General features: G+C 57.4%; 2 protein-coding genes across 3 annotated transcripts in view; one reads left to right on the top strand and one right to left on the bottom strand.

The window, feature by feature from the left end:
• Positions 1-2,704: 2,704 nt before the first annotated feature.
• Positions 2,705-8,432, top strand: NKIRAS2 (NFKB inhibitor interacting Ras like 2). 2 transcript variants are annotated; one of them, XM_077806450.1, is made up of 4 exons: positions 2,705-2,778; positions 4,393-4,500; positions 5,264-5,505; positions 6,560-8,432. In XM_077806450.1, exons 2-4 carry the CDS (start codon positions 4,407-4,409, stop codon positions 6,797-6,799), a joined length of 576 nt encoding a protein of 191 aa, XP_077662576.1. In that variant the 5' UTR covers positions 2,705-2,778; positions 4,393-4,406; the 3' UTR covers positions 6,800-8,432. The 2 variants fall into 2 exon arrangements, with proteins under 2 accessions (XP_077662576.1, XP_077662577.1); XM_077806451.1 differs by having other exon boundaries at positions 2,713-2,778; positions 4,365-4,500.
• Positions 8,433-12,029: 3,597 nt separating this feature from the next.
• ZNF385C (zinc finger protein 385C) overlaps positions 12,030-18,565 on the bottom strand; it is a 123,306-nt gene continuing 116,770 nt past the window's right edge. Inside the window, exons 6-8 of the mRNA XM_077806482.1 lie at positions 15,588-15,775; positions 14,542-14,655; positions 12,030-12,725 (exon numbers count right to left, since the gene is read on the bottom strand). Coding sequence (XP_077662608.1) covers positions 12,507-12,725; positions 14,542-14,655; positions 15,588-15,775 — 521 coding nt within the window. The 3' untranslated portion in view covers positions 12,030-12,506. The remainder of the gene's footprint in view (positions 12,726-14,541; positions 14,656-15,587; positions 15,776-18,565) is intronic.

Raw genomic sequence — 18,565 nt, forward strand, 5'->3', positions numbered from 1 at the left:
AGAGCCAATCTCCCGGGGGCGGGGGATGGGAAGGGGGGAGCCCAGACCTGGCCAGCCTGGGGGGATGGGAAGGGGGGAGCCCAGACCTGGCCAGCCTGGGGGGATGGGAAGGGGGGAGCCCTGGCCAGCCTGGGGGGATGGGAAGGGGGGAGCCCAGACCTGGCCAGCCTGGGGGGATGGGAAGGGGGGAGCCCTGGCCAGCCTGGGGGGATGGGAAGGGGGGAGCCCAGACCTGGCCAGCCTGGGGGGGAGCCCAGACCTGGCCAGCCTGGGGGGATGGGAAGGGGGAGCCCTGGCCAGCCTGGGGGGAGCCCTGGCCAGCCTGGGGGGAGCCCAGACCTGGCCAGCCTGGGGGGATGGGAATGGGGGAGCCCTGGCCAGCCTGGGGGGATGGGAATGGGGGAGCCGTGGTCAGCCTGGGGGGATGGGAAGGGGGGAGCCCAGACCTGGCCAGCCTGGGGGGCTGGGAAGGGGGGGAGCCCTGGCCAGCCTGGGAGGAGCCCAGACCCTGGCCACCCTGGGGGGATGGGAATGGGGGAGCCCTGCCTGGGAGGCGGCAAGGGGGCCATGTTGGTGACTTGCAGAGGGCACCTGAGATTGACCCAACGTGGAGCGGCTGCTGGGTGGAGAGCGACACTGGACGTGTGGGGCATCCGGCCGTGCAGCCTGACGAGCTCTTGGTGTCTGTTCAGCGCCTAGCCCTGACCCCCAAAGGGCACACCTAGGTCCTGCTGTAACACTGCTGATAATAAATGGCAGTGATAATGGTGTAAATAGTAAACTGCCATGCTAAGGCATCCTCCTGCTAAACCACCGCCCCATGGCACCAAACTGTTACCGTAACCACATTCACAGATAACAACCACTTACAGATAATTAGGTTCCTAAACATCAAGCTGTGCCCATGCCTTAGGCCAGTGGTTCTCAACCTGCAGCCTGGTTGTGGCCCAGTCAGCACACTACTGCAGCCCACGTGACATCCTCCAGGCCACACAGGCAGTGTATCTATGGAGTGGATGTGGCCCACATAACACACAGAGAGCTGCATGTGCAGCCCACAGTGGTAAATGGGTTGAGAACCACGGCCTTAGGCCCTGAGCTTGCAATGAATGCGGAGGCTCAGCAGGGGCCTTCCCACACAGAGCTCATTTCAGGATCAGGTCTTTATTGCATATCTGTGTGATCTTTCTGTTGTGACCCTTGTCCTTCCTTGCCTGCCCTTGTCCATGGTGTTGCCTGCTTAGGTCATGCTACAAAAGAGAACTGTGCAGGTGGACCCCGGCACGCCCACAGAGCCCCATTGCCTCCAGCGGGGCTCCACGCAGGAGCAGGGATCAGCCCATGCAGTTCTCCTTGCAGGATTGTGTGCTCTCTAGAACAGGAGGCATGTCTTTGCTCGCTTTGGGAGCTGCCTAGCGCTCCTCCAGGTGCTTGACGTATAATTAAAAAAAAAAAAAAAATTAGTCATCGTAATGATGCTTTTTAAAACGCATGTCTTGTTTTCTCTCACAACAATGCCCTGACGTGAGCCTTTGGCAACTGAGATGTCATCCCAAATATTCTTAAACTGAGTGGGGGCTAGACCGTCACGCTAGATTTCAGGATATTTGCAGCCAGAAAGCTTCGCTTTCTTCAAAACCATCTGGAATCTCAAAGACAAGAAGATCAGAGCCGAGTGGGGGTACTTTCCCTCCATATTTTCAGACATGAAAGTTGCTGGTTCTTTAAAAAGCTTTTCCTTAAACGGATGATGTGGCCCTAGTGGCCATTAGTTGCCTGAAGTGGCCCTGGTTTCCGTTTTTCTTGTCATATGTGCACCATGGCTGGTGAAGTTTGATGGGGAGGAAGGGGGAGGGTTTCAGGAAAGACCCGCTCCAGTGGGGCACCAGGGCCGCAGGCCTGCAAGCTGGGGGTCAGGAGGCTGCCAGACAAGCACAGACCTCTCATGCCGTTAACTCTGGCCACTACGCAAGCTCAATAAAGATCTCTTTCCTACAAGTCTGCCTGGCAATTGCATCTTCAATGCTAATGAAAGAGTTTGCAGGTTTCCCCTCCCCCCCCCGCCATGAAGTTACTAAGAACATGGTCACGGATGAACCTTTGGGTGTGCGTCTGGAGTTAGATTATTAGGTAATAAGAAAAGGAGTACGAGTGGCACCTTAGAGACTAACCCATTTATTTGAGCATAAGCTTTCGTGAGCTACAGCTCACTTCATTGGATGCATTCAGTGGAAAGTACAGTGAGGAGATTTATATACACACACAACAGGAAAAAAATGGGTGTTATGCACACTGAATGCATCCGATGAAGTGAGCTGTAGCTCACGAAAGCTTATGCTCAAATAAATTGGTTAGTCTCTAAGGTGCCACAAGTCCTCCTTTTCTTTTTGCGAATACCGACTAACACGGCTGCTACTCTGAAACCTATTATTAGGTAATGCAGCTCTGGTTTGTTTTTCCACCGTACTGAGACCGGCGGGCTCCAATGGAAAAGGAAAAGGAGGACTTGTGGCACCTTAGAGACTCACAAATTTATTTGAGCCTAAGCTTTCGTGAGCGACAGCTCATTGAAACCTGTCATTATGGAAAAGGGAAGCACGACACAACCTGTCCTCTGCAACCCTAGATGGTGCTGTCCTGCTGCTGTCGGGCTGTCTCGCCTCTCGGGTGCCCTGCCTTGCTGTCTCTGATTTCCCCTTCCTTTGTGGCGAGGTGAGTCAGCCAAGCCTGAAGATTTAGGAAGAGGAGAAAGCAGAGACAGACAGCTGTCCTGAGAAGGTAGGCAGAGGACCCTCCCCCCCGCCATCAGAGGTTCGCTGTCCCATCTGGGTGGGGGGAAAGGGGGAGAGACACGATTCACAGATGCATAAAGCAAGAGCCAGCTGCCTCTGTGCGTCCAGTGTAGCCAGAGGCCAGCTGGGCTCGTGATCATGCCAAGGCTGCAGTGGCAGCCGGGTCCCCGAGCAGCCTAGGCCCTGTGATCATAGAATCATAGACTCTCAGGGTGGGAAGGGACCTCAGGAGGGCATCTAGTCCGACCCCCTGCTCAAAGCTGGACCAATCCCTAATTTTTGCCCCAGCTCCCTAAATGGCCCCCTCAAGGATTGAACTCACAACCCCTGGGTTTAGCAGGCCAATGCTCAAACCACTGAGCTCCCCCTCCCCAGCCTTGCGGAACGCCCAGCCCCCTGGGCCTTCTTGCCCACGTTCACTTTAATAGCCGCTCTTCAGCTTCGGCAGGATTTTAGGTGGTGGGTTCGTTCCCGGGCCGAAAACTCCCGAAGGAGCATGTGCGTGCGTAGGCCACGGGGGTTCAGCCGGATACACCGCCGGGGGCGCTCCAGCACGGCTCACAGAACGGGGAGAAGGGGGCTGGTGAGAGGGAAAAGACCGAGTGGATCACGGAGTGCCTTGTTCTAGCTGCTTTCCTGGCCCCTGGCCTGGTAGCATGTGAGCCCCAAAACCATTGATGGAGGAAGGGGAGAAGGGCCCGCCTTTGGTAGATGGGGAACCGGAGTACAGAGAAGTGAAGAGACTCACCCAAGGTCACCCAGGACGTCTGTGGCAGAGCTGGGAACTGAACCCCAATCTCCTGAGCCTTAGCCCAGTGCCAGACCTTTCCTGTCTTCCCTTCTGCCCCCTACCTGCGCAGGGTTTGGGCTCGAATTTCTCCCAACGCCCTCATCTGGTTGTGAAAACCATTTTACCATCCCCCCGGCCACATGTACCTCGCAATTCACTCACCAGTCCCTGAACTGCAGCTTCCTCTGGGGAGGAGGGTGGCAACCCCGCAGCACAACTTTGGGTAGAGGGGGGAGTTTGGGCCAGAGGCTCCAGGAAAGTTCTGCCTCTTACCAGAAGTGTCCCAAGGAATTTTTAAATGCTCCCACAGATGGGAGCTCAGCCTGGGAGCGATGAGGGGACCTTCAAGGACTGACCATGCTGGGATGCAAAGCTGGGGTTCCAGAGAGATTAGGGGATGAAACCTGCGATTCGGACCCCTCATTATTCCTTCCAGCCTAATGTAATGCTAGGTTTGCCCCTTGCATCAGCCCTGGGCAGTGACCCATTGGGCTTGTGTCCCAGCCACCATCTGTGGAAGGGGCCCATTAGTGTCACTTCAGGGTCACGTGCCCCAGCGGCCCCCCAGCCCAAGGAGAAAGAGACCAGGCTCGGTGCAGGGGGTGGCTGAGCTGACCTCTGGCGTCCCCTTCCAGCCCTAGGCTTCCAGGGTTCTCCCTCTCCCGGGGCAGCGCCGAGCGCTGAGCACTGGGGAGACTGGGCAGGGCCCAGGAAACCTTGCGAGCTCCAGCCCACGTGGCCTTGCCCAGTTGACTTGACTTTGAGAAGACGTCTTCCTCCAGCTCCAACGTCCCACTCTTCGGTCCCCAGGAAAGAGACCCCAGATGGGGAAGAGCTGCAAGGTGGTGGTTTGCGGCCAAGCCTCAGTCGGGAAAACATCGATCTTGGAGCAGGTCCTCTATGGGAACCATGTGGTTGGTAAGTGTGGGGGCAGGGTGGGTGACCAGCAAGGGGGCGTCCTGCAGCCCCCCTCATTCTTGGCTTTTTGTAAAGACCAACCCCCTGACAATAACAAATCAGTGCCTAGCCCAGCTGTTGACGAGAGACCCTACAATAACAAATGAGCATCGACCGCCCAGCGGTCCAGAACAAACTCTAGTGGAACTGCCCTGCCCTCTGCAACTAACGTGGACGAGTGTCAGCACATGATGGAGGCAGAGAGGGTGGTGCAGTGAGAGACCGGGGATGGGGACAGGCGGGTTTGGCTGCCAGTGTCCCAGGTGGGGAGAATAAATCGAAAAATACCTGGAGATGCCGTCTCCAGCAGCTCCTTTCTACAGGCTGTTTTCCCCAGCAGGGCTGCTCTACCCACAGATGCGGGAGACCTGAATGAGCAAGGAGCAGAGTATGAGACTGGCCTGGGCAAGGAGCTGCTATGATGTGGTAGTACCTAGGGGCCCCAGGCAAGCTTGGGGCACCATTGTGCCAGGCTCTGCCCCAAACAGCTCCCAGTCTGAACAGAGCAGACAAAGGCCAGGAGGGGAAACTGAGGCACAGGGAAGGGGAGGGACTTGCCCACGGGCACTCAGCCGGTCAGTGGCAGAGGCAGCCGTAGAACACAGTCCTCCCGACGCCCAGTCCAGTGGAACAGTGCGAGGATGCTCCTGCCGCAGTCCTCCGTCACGGCAGACTCCGCAGCCCAGCTCCCCACATTACCCCACGCCCGCCCGCCTCCCTGCAGGTTCCGAGATGATAGAAACCCAGGAGGACATCTACGTGGGCTCGATCGAGACGGACCGAGGGGTGCGGGAGCAGGTGCGGTTCTACGACACCCGGGGCCTGCGGGAGGGCGTGGAGCTCCCCAAGCACTGTTTCTCCTGCACGGACGGCTACGTGCTGGTGTACAGCGTCGACAGCAAGGAGTCCTTCCGGAGGGTGGAGCTGCTCAAGAAGGAAATCGACAAGGGCAAGGATAAGAAGGAGGTGAGGCATTGCCGCGGGGCAGGCACAGAGGAGGCTTCCCCAGGCACTGGAGAGCGGGGCGGGCTGGGTAGGGGGGATGGAGTCTCCTTCCCCGGAGCTCCCCATCCTGCCCAGCTGGGCGAGCGCGTCCTTCTGGTGGCTTGTCAGTGTCCTGGAGGAAGTGAGTCGGGGGGTCCCCTCCCCGCCACCGGCTGCCCTCTTTCTTGGATACTCAGCACAGGGGCTGTGAGCAAACAGGCCATAGAGACCGAGCTGGGGGGGATGCAGCCAGCTGTGTGTGTGGGGGGGGTGGCTTGAGGGGGGGTATTGCATTCTGCTCCTTGGAGTTCCCCTTTTCGTCAGAGGCGATTGGTCTCCAGCGCTGTCAGTCCGGCACCACATTCAAGGTCTCTCTGCTTTTTCTCCTCTCCTTGCCCCGCCCCTCCCCTGCCCCCGGATTTTTAAGTCAGCCAGCAAGTGGCTGAGTTTGCAAGTGCTCAGCCGGCGCTCGTGCTCACACCCTGACCTCTGTCGCTTTGCAAACTGGGGTTGGAAAGCCAATCAGACCTCAGGGCACCAGCTGGCTCAGAGAGGGACTGCTCCTTGCCACCTACAGCCTTGCACAACTGGCCAGGCCTGCTTGAGCAGAAGGGAGGGAACACGGGCTGTCCGGTGTCGGCTGGGGGTGACTGCGGAGGGGAAGACACACGGGAGGGACCAGTGGTCTGATCCGGTTTGGCAAATCCCAAATCCCCTTATTTCCTCCTTGGAAAGACCCATGTAGCCTCTGCCCAAGCTCCAGCCACAGGGAACTGGACAGGACTCTCTGGAGCCCATCAGCTCTGCTGCTCAGCTGGCCACATGGGTGGGGGCGAAGGCTGGGCCAGGAGCCACATGGCCCAGCCCGAGTACAGCAGGGAATCTGGACGGAAGGCGCCAAAGGGAAAGAGACATTCACCAGAAAGACCGCAGTGCTGGGGGTGAAATCCGCAGCAGCCTTGTCCCTGGGCCTGCCCCAGGCTGCGGTGCCAGGCAGCCGGCCCTGAGTGTGCTCTGTTTGTGTGTATTCGTACAGGTCACCATTGTGGTTCTAGGGAACAAGTGCGACCTGCAGGAGCAGCGGTGCGTGGACCATGACGCGGCCCAGCACTGGGCCAAGGGCGAGAAGGTGAAGCTGTGGGAGGTGTCTGTGGCCGACCGCCGGACGCTGATCGAGCCTTTCACCTACCTGGCCAGCAAGATGACGCAGCCGCAGAGCAAGTCCGCCTTCCCGCTGAGCCGCAAGAACAAGGGCAGCGGTTCCATGGACGGCTGAAGGCCTGGCCTCCCCTCCCCCCGCCACCTCGCTCCCACGGCGCATCCACCCTCTCCTGAGCTCTGGGGTGTTGGCACGAAGCCTGGTGAAGGGAGGTGCCGAGTGGGTGGCGGGGGCTTGGCCCCTGGCTGCACCAGGCAGCATGGCGAGGACCCAGTGCCAGGGAGGGTCGCTGGGGGCAGTGAGGACATCTGGCCCATCCCTGCTGCCTGGAAGGGGAGGGCAGCCTTGGGCGGCTGGTCTGAACTCAGGATTCGCCCAGACCGTGCCCCGGGAGCCCTGCGAACAGGCAGCTACTGGCCTGGTCTCTGCTCCCAAACCACAGGCGAGACAGAGCCCTTGGCAAACACACTCCTGCCTTGGCAGGGGGCTGCGTGGGCAGCAGGAGGCCTGCAAAGGCCTCACGGGCTCCAAACTCCATTTGGCCCATTATAACCCTTGCCCTGAACCTGGAGGGGAGCGTTCCCTCCACAAGAAGATCGTGGCACTACCTAGCTCCTTCCTCCCCCCGTGCCGCAGAATGCCCTGGCCTGGCTCCCCGAAGTTCCTTCCTCCAGGCTGGTGCTGGAGCCGGTGCCCAGCCGGAAGGTGGGCTCTGAGTCCCCGGCTGTGGAGCCGTTGGGCTCCTGAACTAGTCCCTTGAGCACACTGGAGCTGGAGCTACAGGCGAGGGGTGAAGGCGCTCATCGTCCAGGCCTCTTCGCCCACCAACAGGCACCTGCTGCGGGGAAGGTGGATGGGGGCTCCAAGATTGCTGGGCTCTTAGCCCCATGCATGCGGCACTCACTCCCTGGGGGCTCCGTAGCTGCCTCCCTGAAGATCGTGGGGAGCAAGGACTGCCCTGGGTCCCTGCAGAACCTTCACTGTCTGCTGGGCTCCTAGGCCCCCCCGTCCCCCTCAGCTCTTTAACTGCACCTGGCCCCTCTGCAGCAGCAGAATTGGGGCGCTCGGGTGAGGCCAGGCCGAGCAGAGCTTGGGTTTAGGTTCATTAAGCTCATTAGAGCCTCGTCAGTGTCCAAGCACGTCAGAGCTTTCCCATGCTGCGATCCCAGGCCGAAGGCCAGGCCAAGCCATGGTGTCGGGGTTGCGCCCCTGCCCCTGATCCCGCTACGGCCTGAGCTGAAGACCCCAGCGGGGGGAGCTCAATGCAGAAGCCTGGGCGTGGGCCAGCCGCTAGAGGGAGGCCACGCACCAGCCATTTGCATTGCTCGTTAGGCGGGTGCAGCTCAGCTCAGCCTCGTTGCTGAGGAGCAGCTGGCCCCTGGGAGACACGTTTCCGCCCTGCGGCTCTGTTGGGCTGATGCTCTTCGGACGGAACTGGGGTCGGGCTGCAGAGGTGGCCTCAGCAGGCCATTAAAATGGTCAGTTGGCCAAGAACCAAGGGGGTTAATTTTAGATGGTCCCCGAGATTCTCCTTGGCCAGAAATCTGGGATGGGAGGGAATGTGCTTTGGCTGCTGTGGGGCATGACTGGGGCTCACTGGGGTGTCCTGGATTAGCTCACCCTGCAGCAGGGCACGTTCTGGCTAGCGTTTCTTTTTTTAATGATTGCATGGATGTAATCTCATGTCAGAGGCACGTGGAGCCCCTTCCTCCTGGTCAGCAAGCGCCGTCAATAAACTCAGCTCAGCTGCTTTCGGAGCGGGTGTGCTTCCTGGGAACATGGCTGGCTGGTGGCATGGCATTACGACCGGGGCCTAGCTAGGGCCACCTGCGGCCGAGTAGCTCCCAGGCCCTGTTACACACTAACAGTTTGTTATTGGTCCAGCCTTGCATTGAAAACTGCAGGAAAAGCTTGAGCCAGGCCATCCTTTGGCTGGGGATGTAGCTGGTTTTCCCCAGCCGCTGGCTACAGGGTGAACGATCCTTTGGCAATCCGTCGTGGCAGACGTGTTCCCATTTCCACCTCTGCAGGCTCCAACCTCACAGTCCCAAATAAAGATGGCGCGCGAAAGTCCAGGCGCATTTATACAGGTTCCTTTTATTTACTGAGTAACACAAGAAAGCAATGAGATTCGATTATCAAAATAGTTTCCTTTCCCCCCCCAACGGTTATAGTACATCAAAAAATATACACTGGACAGTACAGAGGGTGGGGGGGGTACTGGCCAAGTCCCTAGAGGCTGTTTATTTCGTTTGCTTTTTAGTTGTGAAAATCAAACATTGTTCACATCACGCCAAGGGTATTTACAGAGGGGCACACGTCAGCGCCGGGGCCTATGACCTACCACAGCGTATGCGAACTCAGAGGCGGTAACTGCTTTGGCTAGCGCAGGGGGCGGCGTGCGGGGGTCCGGAGGTGAGGGAGACAGTAGAGTGCTCTGAAGCAGCCCGTTGCAGGATGGTTGTGACGGGAAGGAATGGCTTTCAAGGGGTTAAAGTGCGAAGTGTCCTAGTGTATCATGACCCCGCCGCTGGGCTGAGGGCAGGTTTGACTCTGGGGAAAGCGACCGGAGTCTCTCAGGGTGGAGCGGGGGCCATGGCTAAAGCTTTGTGCTTCCTGAATTCCTAAAACGACCACTGCACAAGAGACAGCAGGCGCTGCGGCCCCGGGGAGGAGACCGGAGCTGGAGCAGGATGGTGGCGGGAGGGAGTGAACCCAACTAGAGGCAGATGGAGGAGAGGCTGCTGTGGGGCTGGACGGCCGGCGCCAGGGTAAGTCCCAGGTTACCTGGGGGCTGATGGCATTAGGGGATGACCGGCATCACACAGAGGTGTCCAGATCCCTCCCTCTCCCCATCTAAAGCTTCGTGAGGGGACGGGTTGCCCAGTGGCATCCCACCACCAGCCCCCGCCCCCGCAATGGGATTTATGAAAGGGGCTCCTGTGATCTGGGGGGGGTCTAGCCCCCACCGGGACTCCGTTCCCTTGTGGACGCCTAGCGGGGGATTCGCCCACCCTGAGGCTGTAAGGGATGGAGCTGGTCCCCTACAGCTGGCTGGCGCTGGGGGTTATTGCAAAGCTCCGTAGGACACATTTAAACCCCCCAAAAAGAACCCCCCAAGGTTTCACCTTCAGGTGCCCAGAAAAACTGGCATCAAAATGTGCCCCTCCCCCCAGCCCCAGGGCTGGCTCTCCCAGTTCTCAGCCCCAAGGCCTGACTGGTTTACCCCAGGCAGGCCAGTCTATCCTGCACCAGCTCCACGCACGCCCAAGCGGGGAGGGGGAGAACAGTCTCCCCGGCATATCCCACGTGTTGAGAGCTGCCATGTCCCCCTGTAGTGCGCTCCTGTAATACGCTGTCCGAGCTCTTAGCACAGCCCCCTCTAGTGGGCTGGGCCTATAGGGGATAACAACCCACTACTACTGCCAGTTCAAGCGGTAGGAATCTGCATTGTGGTGTTGTCGGCCCCAGGTCAAACCCCGCTGGTGACCACGCCAAGGGGGAGGGGGTTGTGGGACAGCACCATCAGGCCTTGCACTGGGGACCTCCAGCACTGAAAGCACAATGCTCCGGCTTGAGCTATAACCGACCCACCTCCTCTGTGGATCGGGGACATGAAACACACAGACCCGTATTGCCCAAAGCACCCAGGGACTGCCCCTGAGCTCTGGGGAAGTGACAATCTCACGGCCCCATCGTGTTTGGAAACCGTGTTCAGCCTCCAGTGGTGGAGGGGGGGGTGGGGGGGAGTGGCAGGATCCTCCCTGTGCTGCCCAAACGCCTCCTGCCACACAGCTGGTGTGTTCAAGTTCACTCATCGGACAGGTGTGCTTGTGCGTGGGGACTGCGAGCTGCCCAAATCGGAGGGCAGCTCCGCTGGGGGCCCACAGCCTGTGCAGTGGGGAGCAGGGGGCTCTCTCACAGAGGTGCGTGGTTCAGTTTCTGCTCCGACCAACATTCCTCGCTGTACACACAGAGCGGGCACCGCTGCTGGACGCAGCCCGGCTACCACGACGACGGGCTGCTCCGTTCGGATTTGCATAGATCGGGACGGGGGGTCACTCCGGCACAAGGTCCGTGCGGGTCGCAACCTTCCTGCATATTTCTATTTACAGCGCGCTACGGAGCCCAGAGCGGCTCGGTGACTGTTCAGACCAGGTCCTCGCGCCGTCTTTTAACACAGTGAAAAACAAACCCATTGCTCCCATAACGCCTAGCGCGGGCCCTGGAGCCCCACGGTCTGCAAGTTGCACTCAGAACATAAGAGGGACAACGCCACGGGCTTGTTAAACGAACCTGCTCTTTGATTCTGGGCTGTCGGGCTGAACGAACAGGGAATCCTCCCAGTTTCCTTGGAAGCTCCTAGTTTCAAGGGGGCTGGGTGACTGGATTGTGTCTGCTGGCCTATTAACAGTAGGAATGCTTTGCAGCTCTCCAAGGAAAGGCGCTATGGAAGGACAACATGCTTTATGAACCTTCACTCAGCCTCCCTGCGAGGTAGGGACAGAGCTATCCCCTGCTTAATTGGGGGAAACTGAGGCACTAAGAGGTGAAGCACCGTGGTGCAAGGGAGTGAATGGCAGAGTTGGGAATAGATGCCAAGGAGAAGGGCCGTTCTCTAACCAGTTGACTCCAGGCCTTAGCTGAACTGGTAATGGAACCCAGGTGTCCTGATTCCCCACATCCTGTTCTTACACCCTGTCCCAGGTCTGGGAGGAGAATCCAGGAGTCCTGTTGTTTAACCACTTGACCTGTGGTTTTCAACCTGTGGTCCACGGACCCCTGGGGATCCTCAGACTATATCTCATTTCCAAAGGGGTCCGCAAATTAAAAAAAGGTTAAAAACCACTGCTCTAGACAAACACTCCTATCCAATTTGAGTGGCCCTCCGCTGCACTTCCGGCGTTGGATGATAATGTGTTTTCTGAAGTGAGCAGCAAAGAGGTCTCTGCTGCCAAGGAGCCCCGGGGTTCAACTGTTTGTTCTATGGGAAAACGCTGTCCCTGTTTGCCGGTGTCTGTTTTTGTTAATTTTTCCTCTGGATTTCCTGCTGCTGAAATGGACCAGACCAGAGGAGCTGGAGAGTAACACTCCCTGCATCCTCAGATCCAGGATGGCTCAGGCAGTAGGAAGGGCAATCTTCCACCACGCGGCTCTCTGCCTACATGCCTCATGTCCCACGCAGGGCTTAGGCTGTGTCCTCCCTGCTACAGGTGGAATTTGTGCTGGGGAGGTTTCTCCCACTGGAAACTGGCCTGAGATCCACCACAGACTCCTTCCAGCAGGGCCTATGATCTGGGGGTCGCCAGGAACATGGGCTGGCTCTGAACCAGCAAGTCTGAGAGAAAGGCCCTCCCTTTCCAGAGGGTCAGCCAGGCCCCTTCCCTGGTTTGGTTTAAATGAATCACTGGGAAGGGGATGAATGAAAAACTCACTAGCCAAAGAGGGGCACCCACTGGCCATGGGCATCAATGGGCCTAGGGGATCCTGGCACTGTCCCTTTAACTGAATCCAATCAAACCAGACATGGAGCTGTGTTTTCGGAGAGCTACTGAGTGAGTGGGTGGCAGAACCGACTGGGGCACTGGGCGTGGGTAACGGGGGCACAGCCAGGCCTGGCAGAGCAGTCAGATGGGGAATCTCCTAGCCCAGTGAGAACCCGCTGGGAGTGAAAGAACCCCCCCGACCGCCGATCAACGGTTACAAAGAATCATTTGCCTTCAATTGGAACAGAGCCCTGTCCAGTAGTGCTGCCCCTTGCTGCATAGCTCCCCGGGCTCTTCGCCGCGTCCGGGAGAGACGGAGCCTTGGAGGGTGCGAGGCTCTAGTAGGGCGCGAAGACGATGGGGCCGGGCGTGGTGCGGACGTGGCCTGGCGGGGTTCGGAAGAGCGCTGGTCCAAGGAGCGGGGCCTGGAATAGGGCGGTGGCTGGTCTGAGGGTGAGTGGGCCAGGCATGGCGCACATGGCTGCCGTGGTGAGGGGGCTCGGGAGGAAGCGGGTGGCCAAAGTTTTGGTGAGGTGCTTCTGCAAAGCCAGCTTGGACTGTAGTGGGGGGGAGAGAGAGAGAGAAAGAGACAAAGCACGTGAACCACTTGGCTGCAGGAGGGGAGAGATCCTGGCACCGCCGGCTCTGCGGGGGAGTGGAGCAGCCAGCCCTGGGCTCAGGGTTAGTCTGATAACAGGCATGTGGGCACGGAGACAGGGGTCCAATAGAGTCACCCAGTTTCTATTTCATAGGAACTGCCCCAGGGGATCAGACCAAGGACTCTTCTAGTCCAGAGCCTGCAGCTTCAGAGGAATCCAGCTAGGCTCCTGACCTCAATGATATCATGTGGACATGAGTTCCACAGGCCAGTCATTCATTGTGTGTCGGAGGGAGGCATATTTCTAGGTCTCAGTTTTGAATCTTCTGGCTTTCAGTGGATCCTGGACTTGGTCTTTGGGCCAGACGAATGCAGACCACTAACCCCAACCTAGAATCCATCCACAATGGTGACTCTGGGGACTCAACTTGAGCCTCCATCCTACGTTTCCTACATAGTAGAGAGAGCCACGAAGCTTGCACCTGTGCAGGGAGGTTCACAGCTGATAGCCAGAGGCCTTTCTCACAGATCTACTCTAGCTTCCCCTTTGAAGTTCACGGCAGGGATCCTTGGGTGGGGCTGTTGGCCTGGGCTATCCAGGAGGTCAGAGTATTACACAATCCTAATTGTTCCCTCTGGCCTTAAACCCCTGTCCATCTAGGTAGCTATTTCCTTTAATACTGAGCTGGGAATCCATCGGGTCAAGGAGCCGCCAGTATCAGGTTTGTCCTTGAAAGGACTTGACATGCGGCCGGAGGATACCTCCAAAAGCATTTCATCCTGTCTCCCTGCGCAGACAGGATACTGCTGATCTGGGAGACCAGGAAACTATGGAGCACTTTGCGTCCTAGGAAGATGCTGAGAATTCTTCCCGGATCTCAGTGACCCCTGATGCGCCGGAGTTCAAGTGTCCCAGGTTTTGTTTCCAGCCGGGGGTCGGTGTGCACTTGGAATTACTCCTCTCCCCACTCAGGCCCTGTCTCCCCACCAAAGCAACCCTTCTAAAGCCATTTGTCAAGAACTGATCTGGTGGCAGCTCACAGGGCAGACAGGCCAGGACTGGTCTTAAAGCAGCTAATCAGCTGGGAGTAGGGGGCTCGAGAATGGCTCTGTACAAAACTATTAGTAAGTGTTAGCAGAACCCTTTTCTGTATATGGCATCAGAGCACAGCACCGATGAGGCCAGGGAGTCTGGGCTTGAACCTACCAGAGAAATGACCATCAAAGCATCAATTTCCCCCTCGGGACGCGAAGCAGAAAACAAGGCCCAGCATAGCCGATTGTTAGCGCTATGTCACTGGGACAGGACTAGCCGCGGCTGCGCTGCAGACCAGACTCGTGACTCTGTGAACGAACCCTGGAATGAGCTGGCATGGGCTGAACGAACCCTTGGCATGAGCTGAACAAAAACACTGCCAGCCCCAAGCATTTAAAAATCGTGAGTCAGCCCCCCTAGAAATCATGGGATTCAGGTAAAGATCATCCTCTTTTAAAAATAAAAAACACTGAGTTCTTCTTCTTTGCTTTGTGGTATCAGAGACTGTAAGAATCTCCCTTCCAACCTTCCCTCCACATTCACGAGGGCTAGAAACTCACTGTTTTGTTCAATGAAAGCTGAGATTCTGACATAATCACAGGACTCCTGGAGCTGGGGCTTTGAAAACAGAAACCACCATATATCACAGGCCTCGTGATAAAATCCCATGAGCTGACAAACAGTGTGAGCAACATTTCAGACAAGCACCATGGCCGGAGGGCTTCTGGGAGACAGATACCTTCAGAATACTCACTGCGAGGACAGCGTTCTTCTGGAGCTTGTTGTACGGGCTGTATTTTGGCTTGGGTGGCTTCCCAGCAAGCCTGTCTCTGTGTCTCCTGCTGCTCACATGCTGCAGATGGAAAACAGAGTCACACACGCGGACAGTAAACAAACCCACTGCATGCGAAGTGACCCTGCAAAGCCATGCTCTCTGCCTGGGAATTCAGCTCGCTCGCGGTAATTACGAAATGCAGCCTTTGCTTCAGTCTCTAGGATTCTGGAATTTGCATGTATGTATAATGATGGTCCTTGTTTGATCATCTGCAGGAACGGAACCCAAGACCTCTGGAGCGAAGAGCATCAGTCGTTAGTGGTTGAGCTCCACAATCGAGTCCCTTAGCTTGCAGCCAGTAGCAAATATACATGGAAATAAACCTCTGTGCACGGTCTAGTCACTAGAGGTGAAGAGATGGTTCGCATGGGGCATTCGTGTTCCGCAGAAGACCCTGCTCCCAGAATGGCTTTTCTCAATACCTTGGGCCCTCGGTTACCCACCTGGCAGCTTCTTTCTGAACAAGGCACTACTGAATATACATACAGTGACTTATCTGGAGCTGTGCCAGGCACCTATTTCACTCCATCGTCTGATCCCTGCGTCTCTCCATCTCCTAATCCCCAGCCACCCAGCCCCTCCACCCCGGCTCTGCAAACCTCATGAAAACAGCAAGTGTTGTTCTCTTCCCCTGGAGGGGAGGAGCAACCGGGCCCAGGCAAAGGGATTCGTCGCCCCCCCACTGCACCACAGAACTGCGCTTTGCAAGGTGCCATCTGCAGTGGGGGCTTTTTTCTGGGGGATCTGGGAGTGCACGGATCATCCTGCCAAGCGACCCCCTAAGGATGTTTTGGGGGGCTGTGGGGCAGGACCCTCCCCACTCCCTGGCACTCATGAAAACCTCAGGGGCTTGGGTGCTGAGACTGACCCCGTGCCCCTGCCCAGAGAGGGGAGAGGCCAAGGAGAAAGTCCCCCCGCTCCCCGCACGGTGGGAGAGCTGGAGGTATCACCTGTTTGAGCTGGGTCTCCGAGTTGACGTAGATCTCGCACACTTGGCAACGGAATGCCTTGTTCTGGATGTGGATGCTGCCCTTGTTGCCAATTCTTTTGGACTTGTGCCCCGCCCTGGGGATGACCTTGCCCCGGCCCCGCCGCATCTGGGTGGTCTGACCCTCCAGCATAGACTTGTGCTTGGCCCCTGGATGGCAGAGGGAAAACGACAGACCCTCAGCAAAGAGATCACGCGGCCCGCGTTTGGATTAAGACACCGCTGAAAAACGCAGTATTCCGGAGGAGGCGCAAGACGCATTTGGAAATCTTGCTGCTTGCGGTGTTACTCATGTAAGACTCTCCCCACCCCACCCGCACTCCCTGTATGGACTGAGGAACATAGACCCCTGCTACAGGACTAACTCCCCTCGCTGGTAGCAGTGGTAGGCTGTTCCCCTCCATGGGCTCGATTCTAGAGGGGGACGCCAGACTCTTTGCCAGGGTGTTATACAGTGGGTGAGTGCTGGGGGAACACAACGACCAGAAGTGTCGCACTCCACTGTTCTGGCTCCCCCAAAAGTGCCAGACCGGCCTCTCAGAGCGTGCCGGTAGGACTCGAGCTCTGGTGTTACAGTAGCGCCATCTCATGTGGTTAATTTGATCCATCGTAGGGGTTTGCCACCCGCTCGGAAGCTGTTATTTCTGTCCTGCTCATTGTTCAGATTTAGTTTCCTGCTTCTAGTCACTTTCTGGCAGGCAGCTGGCAGTGTTTGTCACTACTATTTGCATTCGAGTAGCAGGTACTGGCCCCAGCTGACACTGGGGCCCCAATACACATAGTGAGAGATGGCCCTTGGCTTGGAGAGTTTACAGACTAAATAATCACAACAGACACGGGGTGGGAGGGGAAACTGAGGCACAGAGCAGGAAAGGGACTTGCACAAGGTCACACAATGGGTCGGTGACTGAGCCAGGATAGGAGTCGGGTCTCCTGACTCTGAAGCCCAGTGTCTCCCGGCACTTAGCTGGCGGCTGCCAGGGAAAGCACAAACAATCCCTGTTCTCAGAGCTCGTTTTTCCCTTAATGAGAAATCCACCCATTAGACATCACCCAGGAGGAGAACTTCAGAGCAAGCTAGTAAAACAGCTGCCAAAGCCCAGAATCCGAACCTCCCGTGTGATGTTCCACAGCCAAGCTCAGAGCAAAACCTCTAGGGCCAGTTTATAATCCCTGACAGTATAAGAGTCTGAACTGGAATTGCTGGAGGATCTGGCTCTAAGGAAGGTCTAGGAGCCAGAGGAAATTGTCTCTTGGGCTCTCCTCCCTGCACAAGGGCATCTCTCTGCCCCCTGTGCCTTGCAGCCTGACACCTGGTGCCCAGCATGTGGTGTCAGAGTCACTATGAGCAGAGGTCGTTTCTGGGATCTCTCGCTCCCCCAGGTGTCCGCGGTCACAGCGCTGGCTAGCTCAGCATTCCTTCGCGGGCCCAATCTCTGAGCCATTAGGCAAAGCTCTCGCATCCTCCTGGGGCTCAGGTTCTGGACAGAAGCACTGAGCCTGCTTTGATCTTGGGCATGTGTAATAGGAGAAGATGGGGCTGGCTTTGAAGGGGATGATTCCAGGCCCCAAAGAGACTGGGTCTCTGCTGAGTGTCCTCTGCCTGACATCCGCCAGCCTGCGGTTTGAGCTCTCCCTCACGCAGACTAAGGGCTTCACCGGCCTTCAGACACCGCATGCTGCAGGTTTTACATAAAACAGCAGGAGATCTGCCAAGAGCTGGCGGGACTAAAAAATCAGAGCCAAGGGGGGGGGAGAGGGGAGGGGAGCGAGCCAAGCTCAGCAATGCTCCCAGAGGGGAGAGGAATGTAAGATCTACACAGAGTGATTCCTAACTCGGGCTAGCTCCAGGGGGCTCCTACTGGCTCGGCCCAGGGTGCGTGTGTGACTCCCAGCTGCAGCTGGGACCAGCTCAGCACGGCCCCGGGGCAGGCAACCCCTGTCTCTTTTCAGCTCTGCTAGAAAACGGCCCTTTCGGCTGACCCGGTACAGCTGCCACCTACTGAGCTAGTGGGACCTGGCTCCAAGGAGGTAAGGCCTCCGCATGCAGAAAGCACAGGTCTGGCCCCAGAATGGGCTGGGCTGTGTGGACATGCCTGCTCCAGAGGCAGGGCTGCTCAGTAGCTCTTCTGTCAAGGCCTTCCCCCACAGATCTCAAAGCGCTTTACCGAAAAGGGCAGTACCATTACCCCATGTTATGGGTGGGGAAATTGAGGCACAGAGTAGGCCTTGTCCAAGGTCAGAGCTGGGAACAGAACCCTATCCAATACCCTCACCACTGGGCCACGCTGCCTCTTTGCAGGCAGTGATTTCTATTCCAGAACGATTTCTCAGCAGATCCTGCACATTCCATGTCTCCCCCGGCAGCATTTCCCCCCTTCCCCTACGTTTCTAGAGTTCCAGAGAGGCATCGTAGAAACCCTCGACCGGGACTTTTTATTTATTGCTCAAGCAGCGAAAACTGACTCGACCGAAGGGCATGCTGGCTTGCTCTCAAGACCTTCCCTATGTGGTTTCCCAAGTCTCGGAGGCTTGCTGGATGTCTCAGCCAGTCCAGCTAGTTGCCAGAGAATATCCCTCCACAAAGAGCTTTGGCAAAACTGCACTTTCAAGCATTTACTAGGGCGCATCACGGAGTGTGTCGGTATTAACTGTGGCCTAGGGAGGTACATGGAAGTGGCTGTCAGTAGCCTAGCAGAGGAGCAATGCCCAAGGTCACAGAGTAGGTCAGTGGTAGAATCAGGGATAGAGCCCAGGAGTCCTGACTCCCATTCCCCCGCTTTCTCTAGGCACTCTGCACACCCCACTCAGAGCTGGGAAAAGAACCCAGGAATCCTAGCTCCCAGTTTCCCCTGCTCAAACCCCTATAAAGACCATGTTCAGCCATCTGGAGTGGGGTAAACCTTAGGGAGTGCGAATCCTTTCAGAGAGACCCCCCCT

Source organism: Eretmochelys imbricata, chromosome 27, assembly GCF_965152235.1.
Source record: "Eretmochelys imbricata isolate rEreImb1 chromosome 27, rEreImb1.hap1, whole genome shotgun sequence".
NCBI lineage: Eukaryota > Metazoa > Chordata > Testudines > Cheloniidae > Eretmochelys > Eretmochelys imbricata.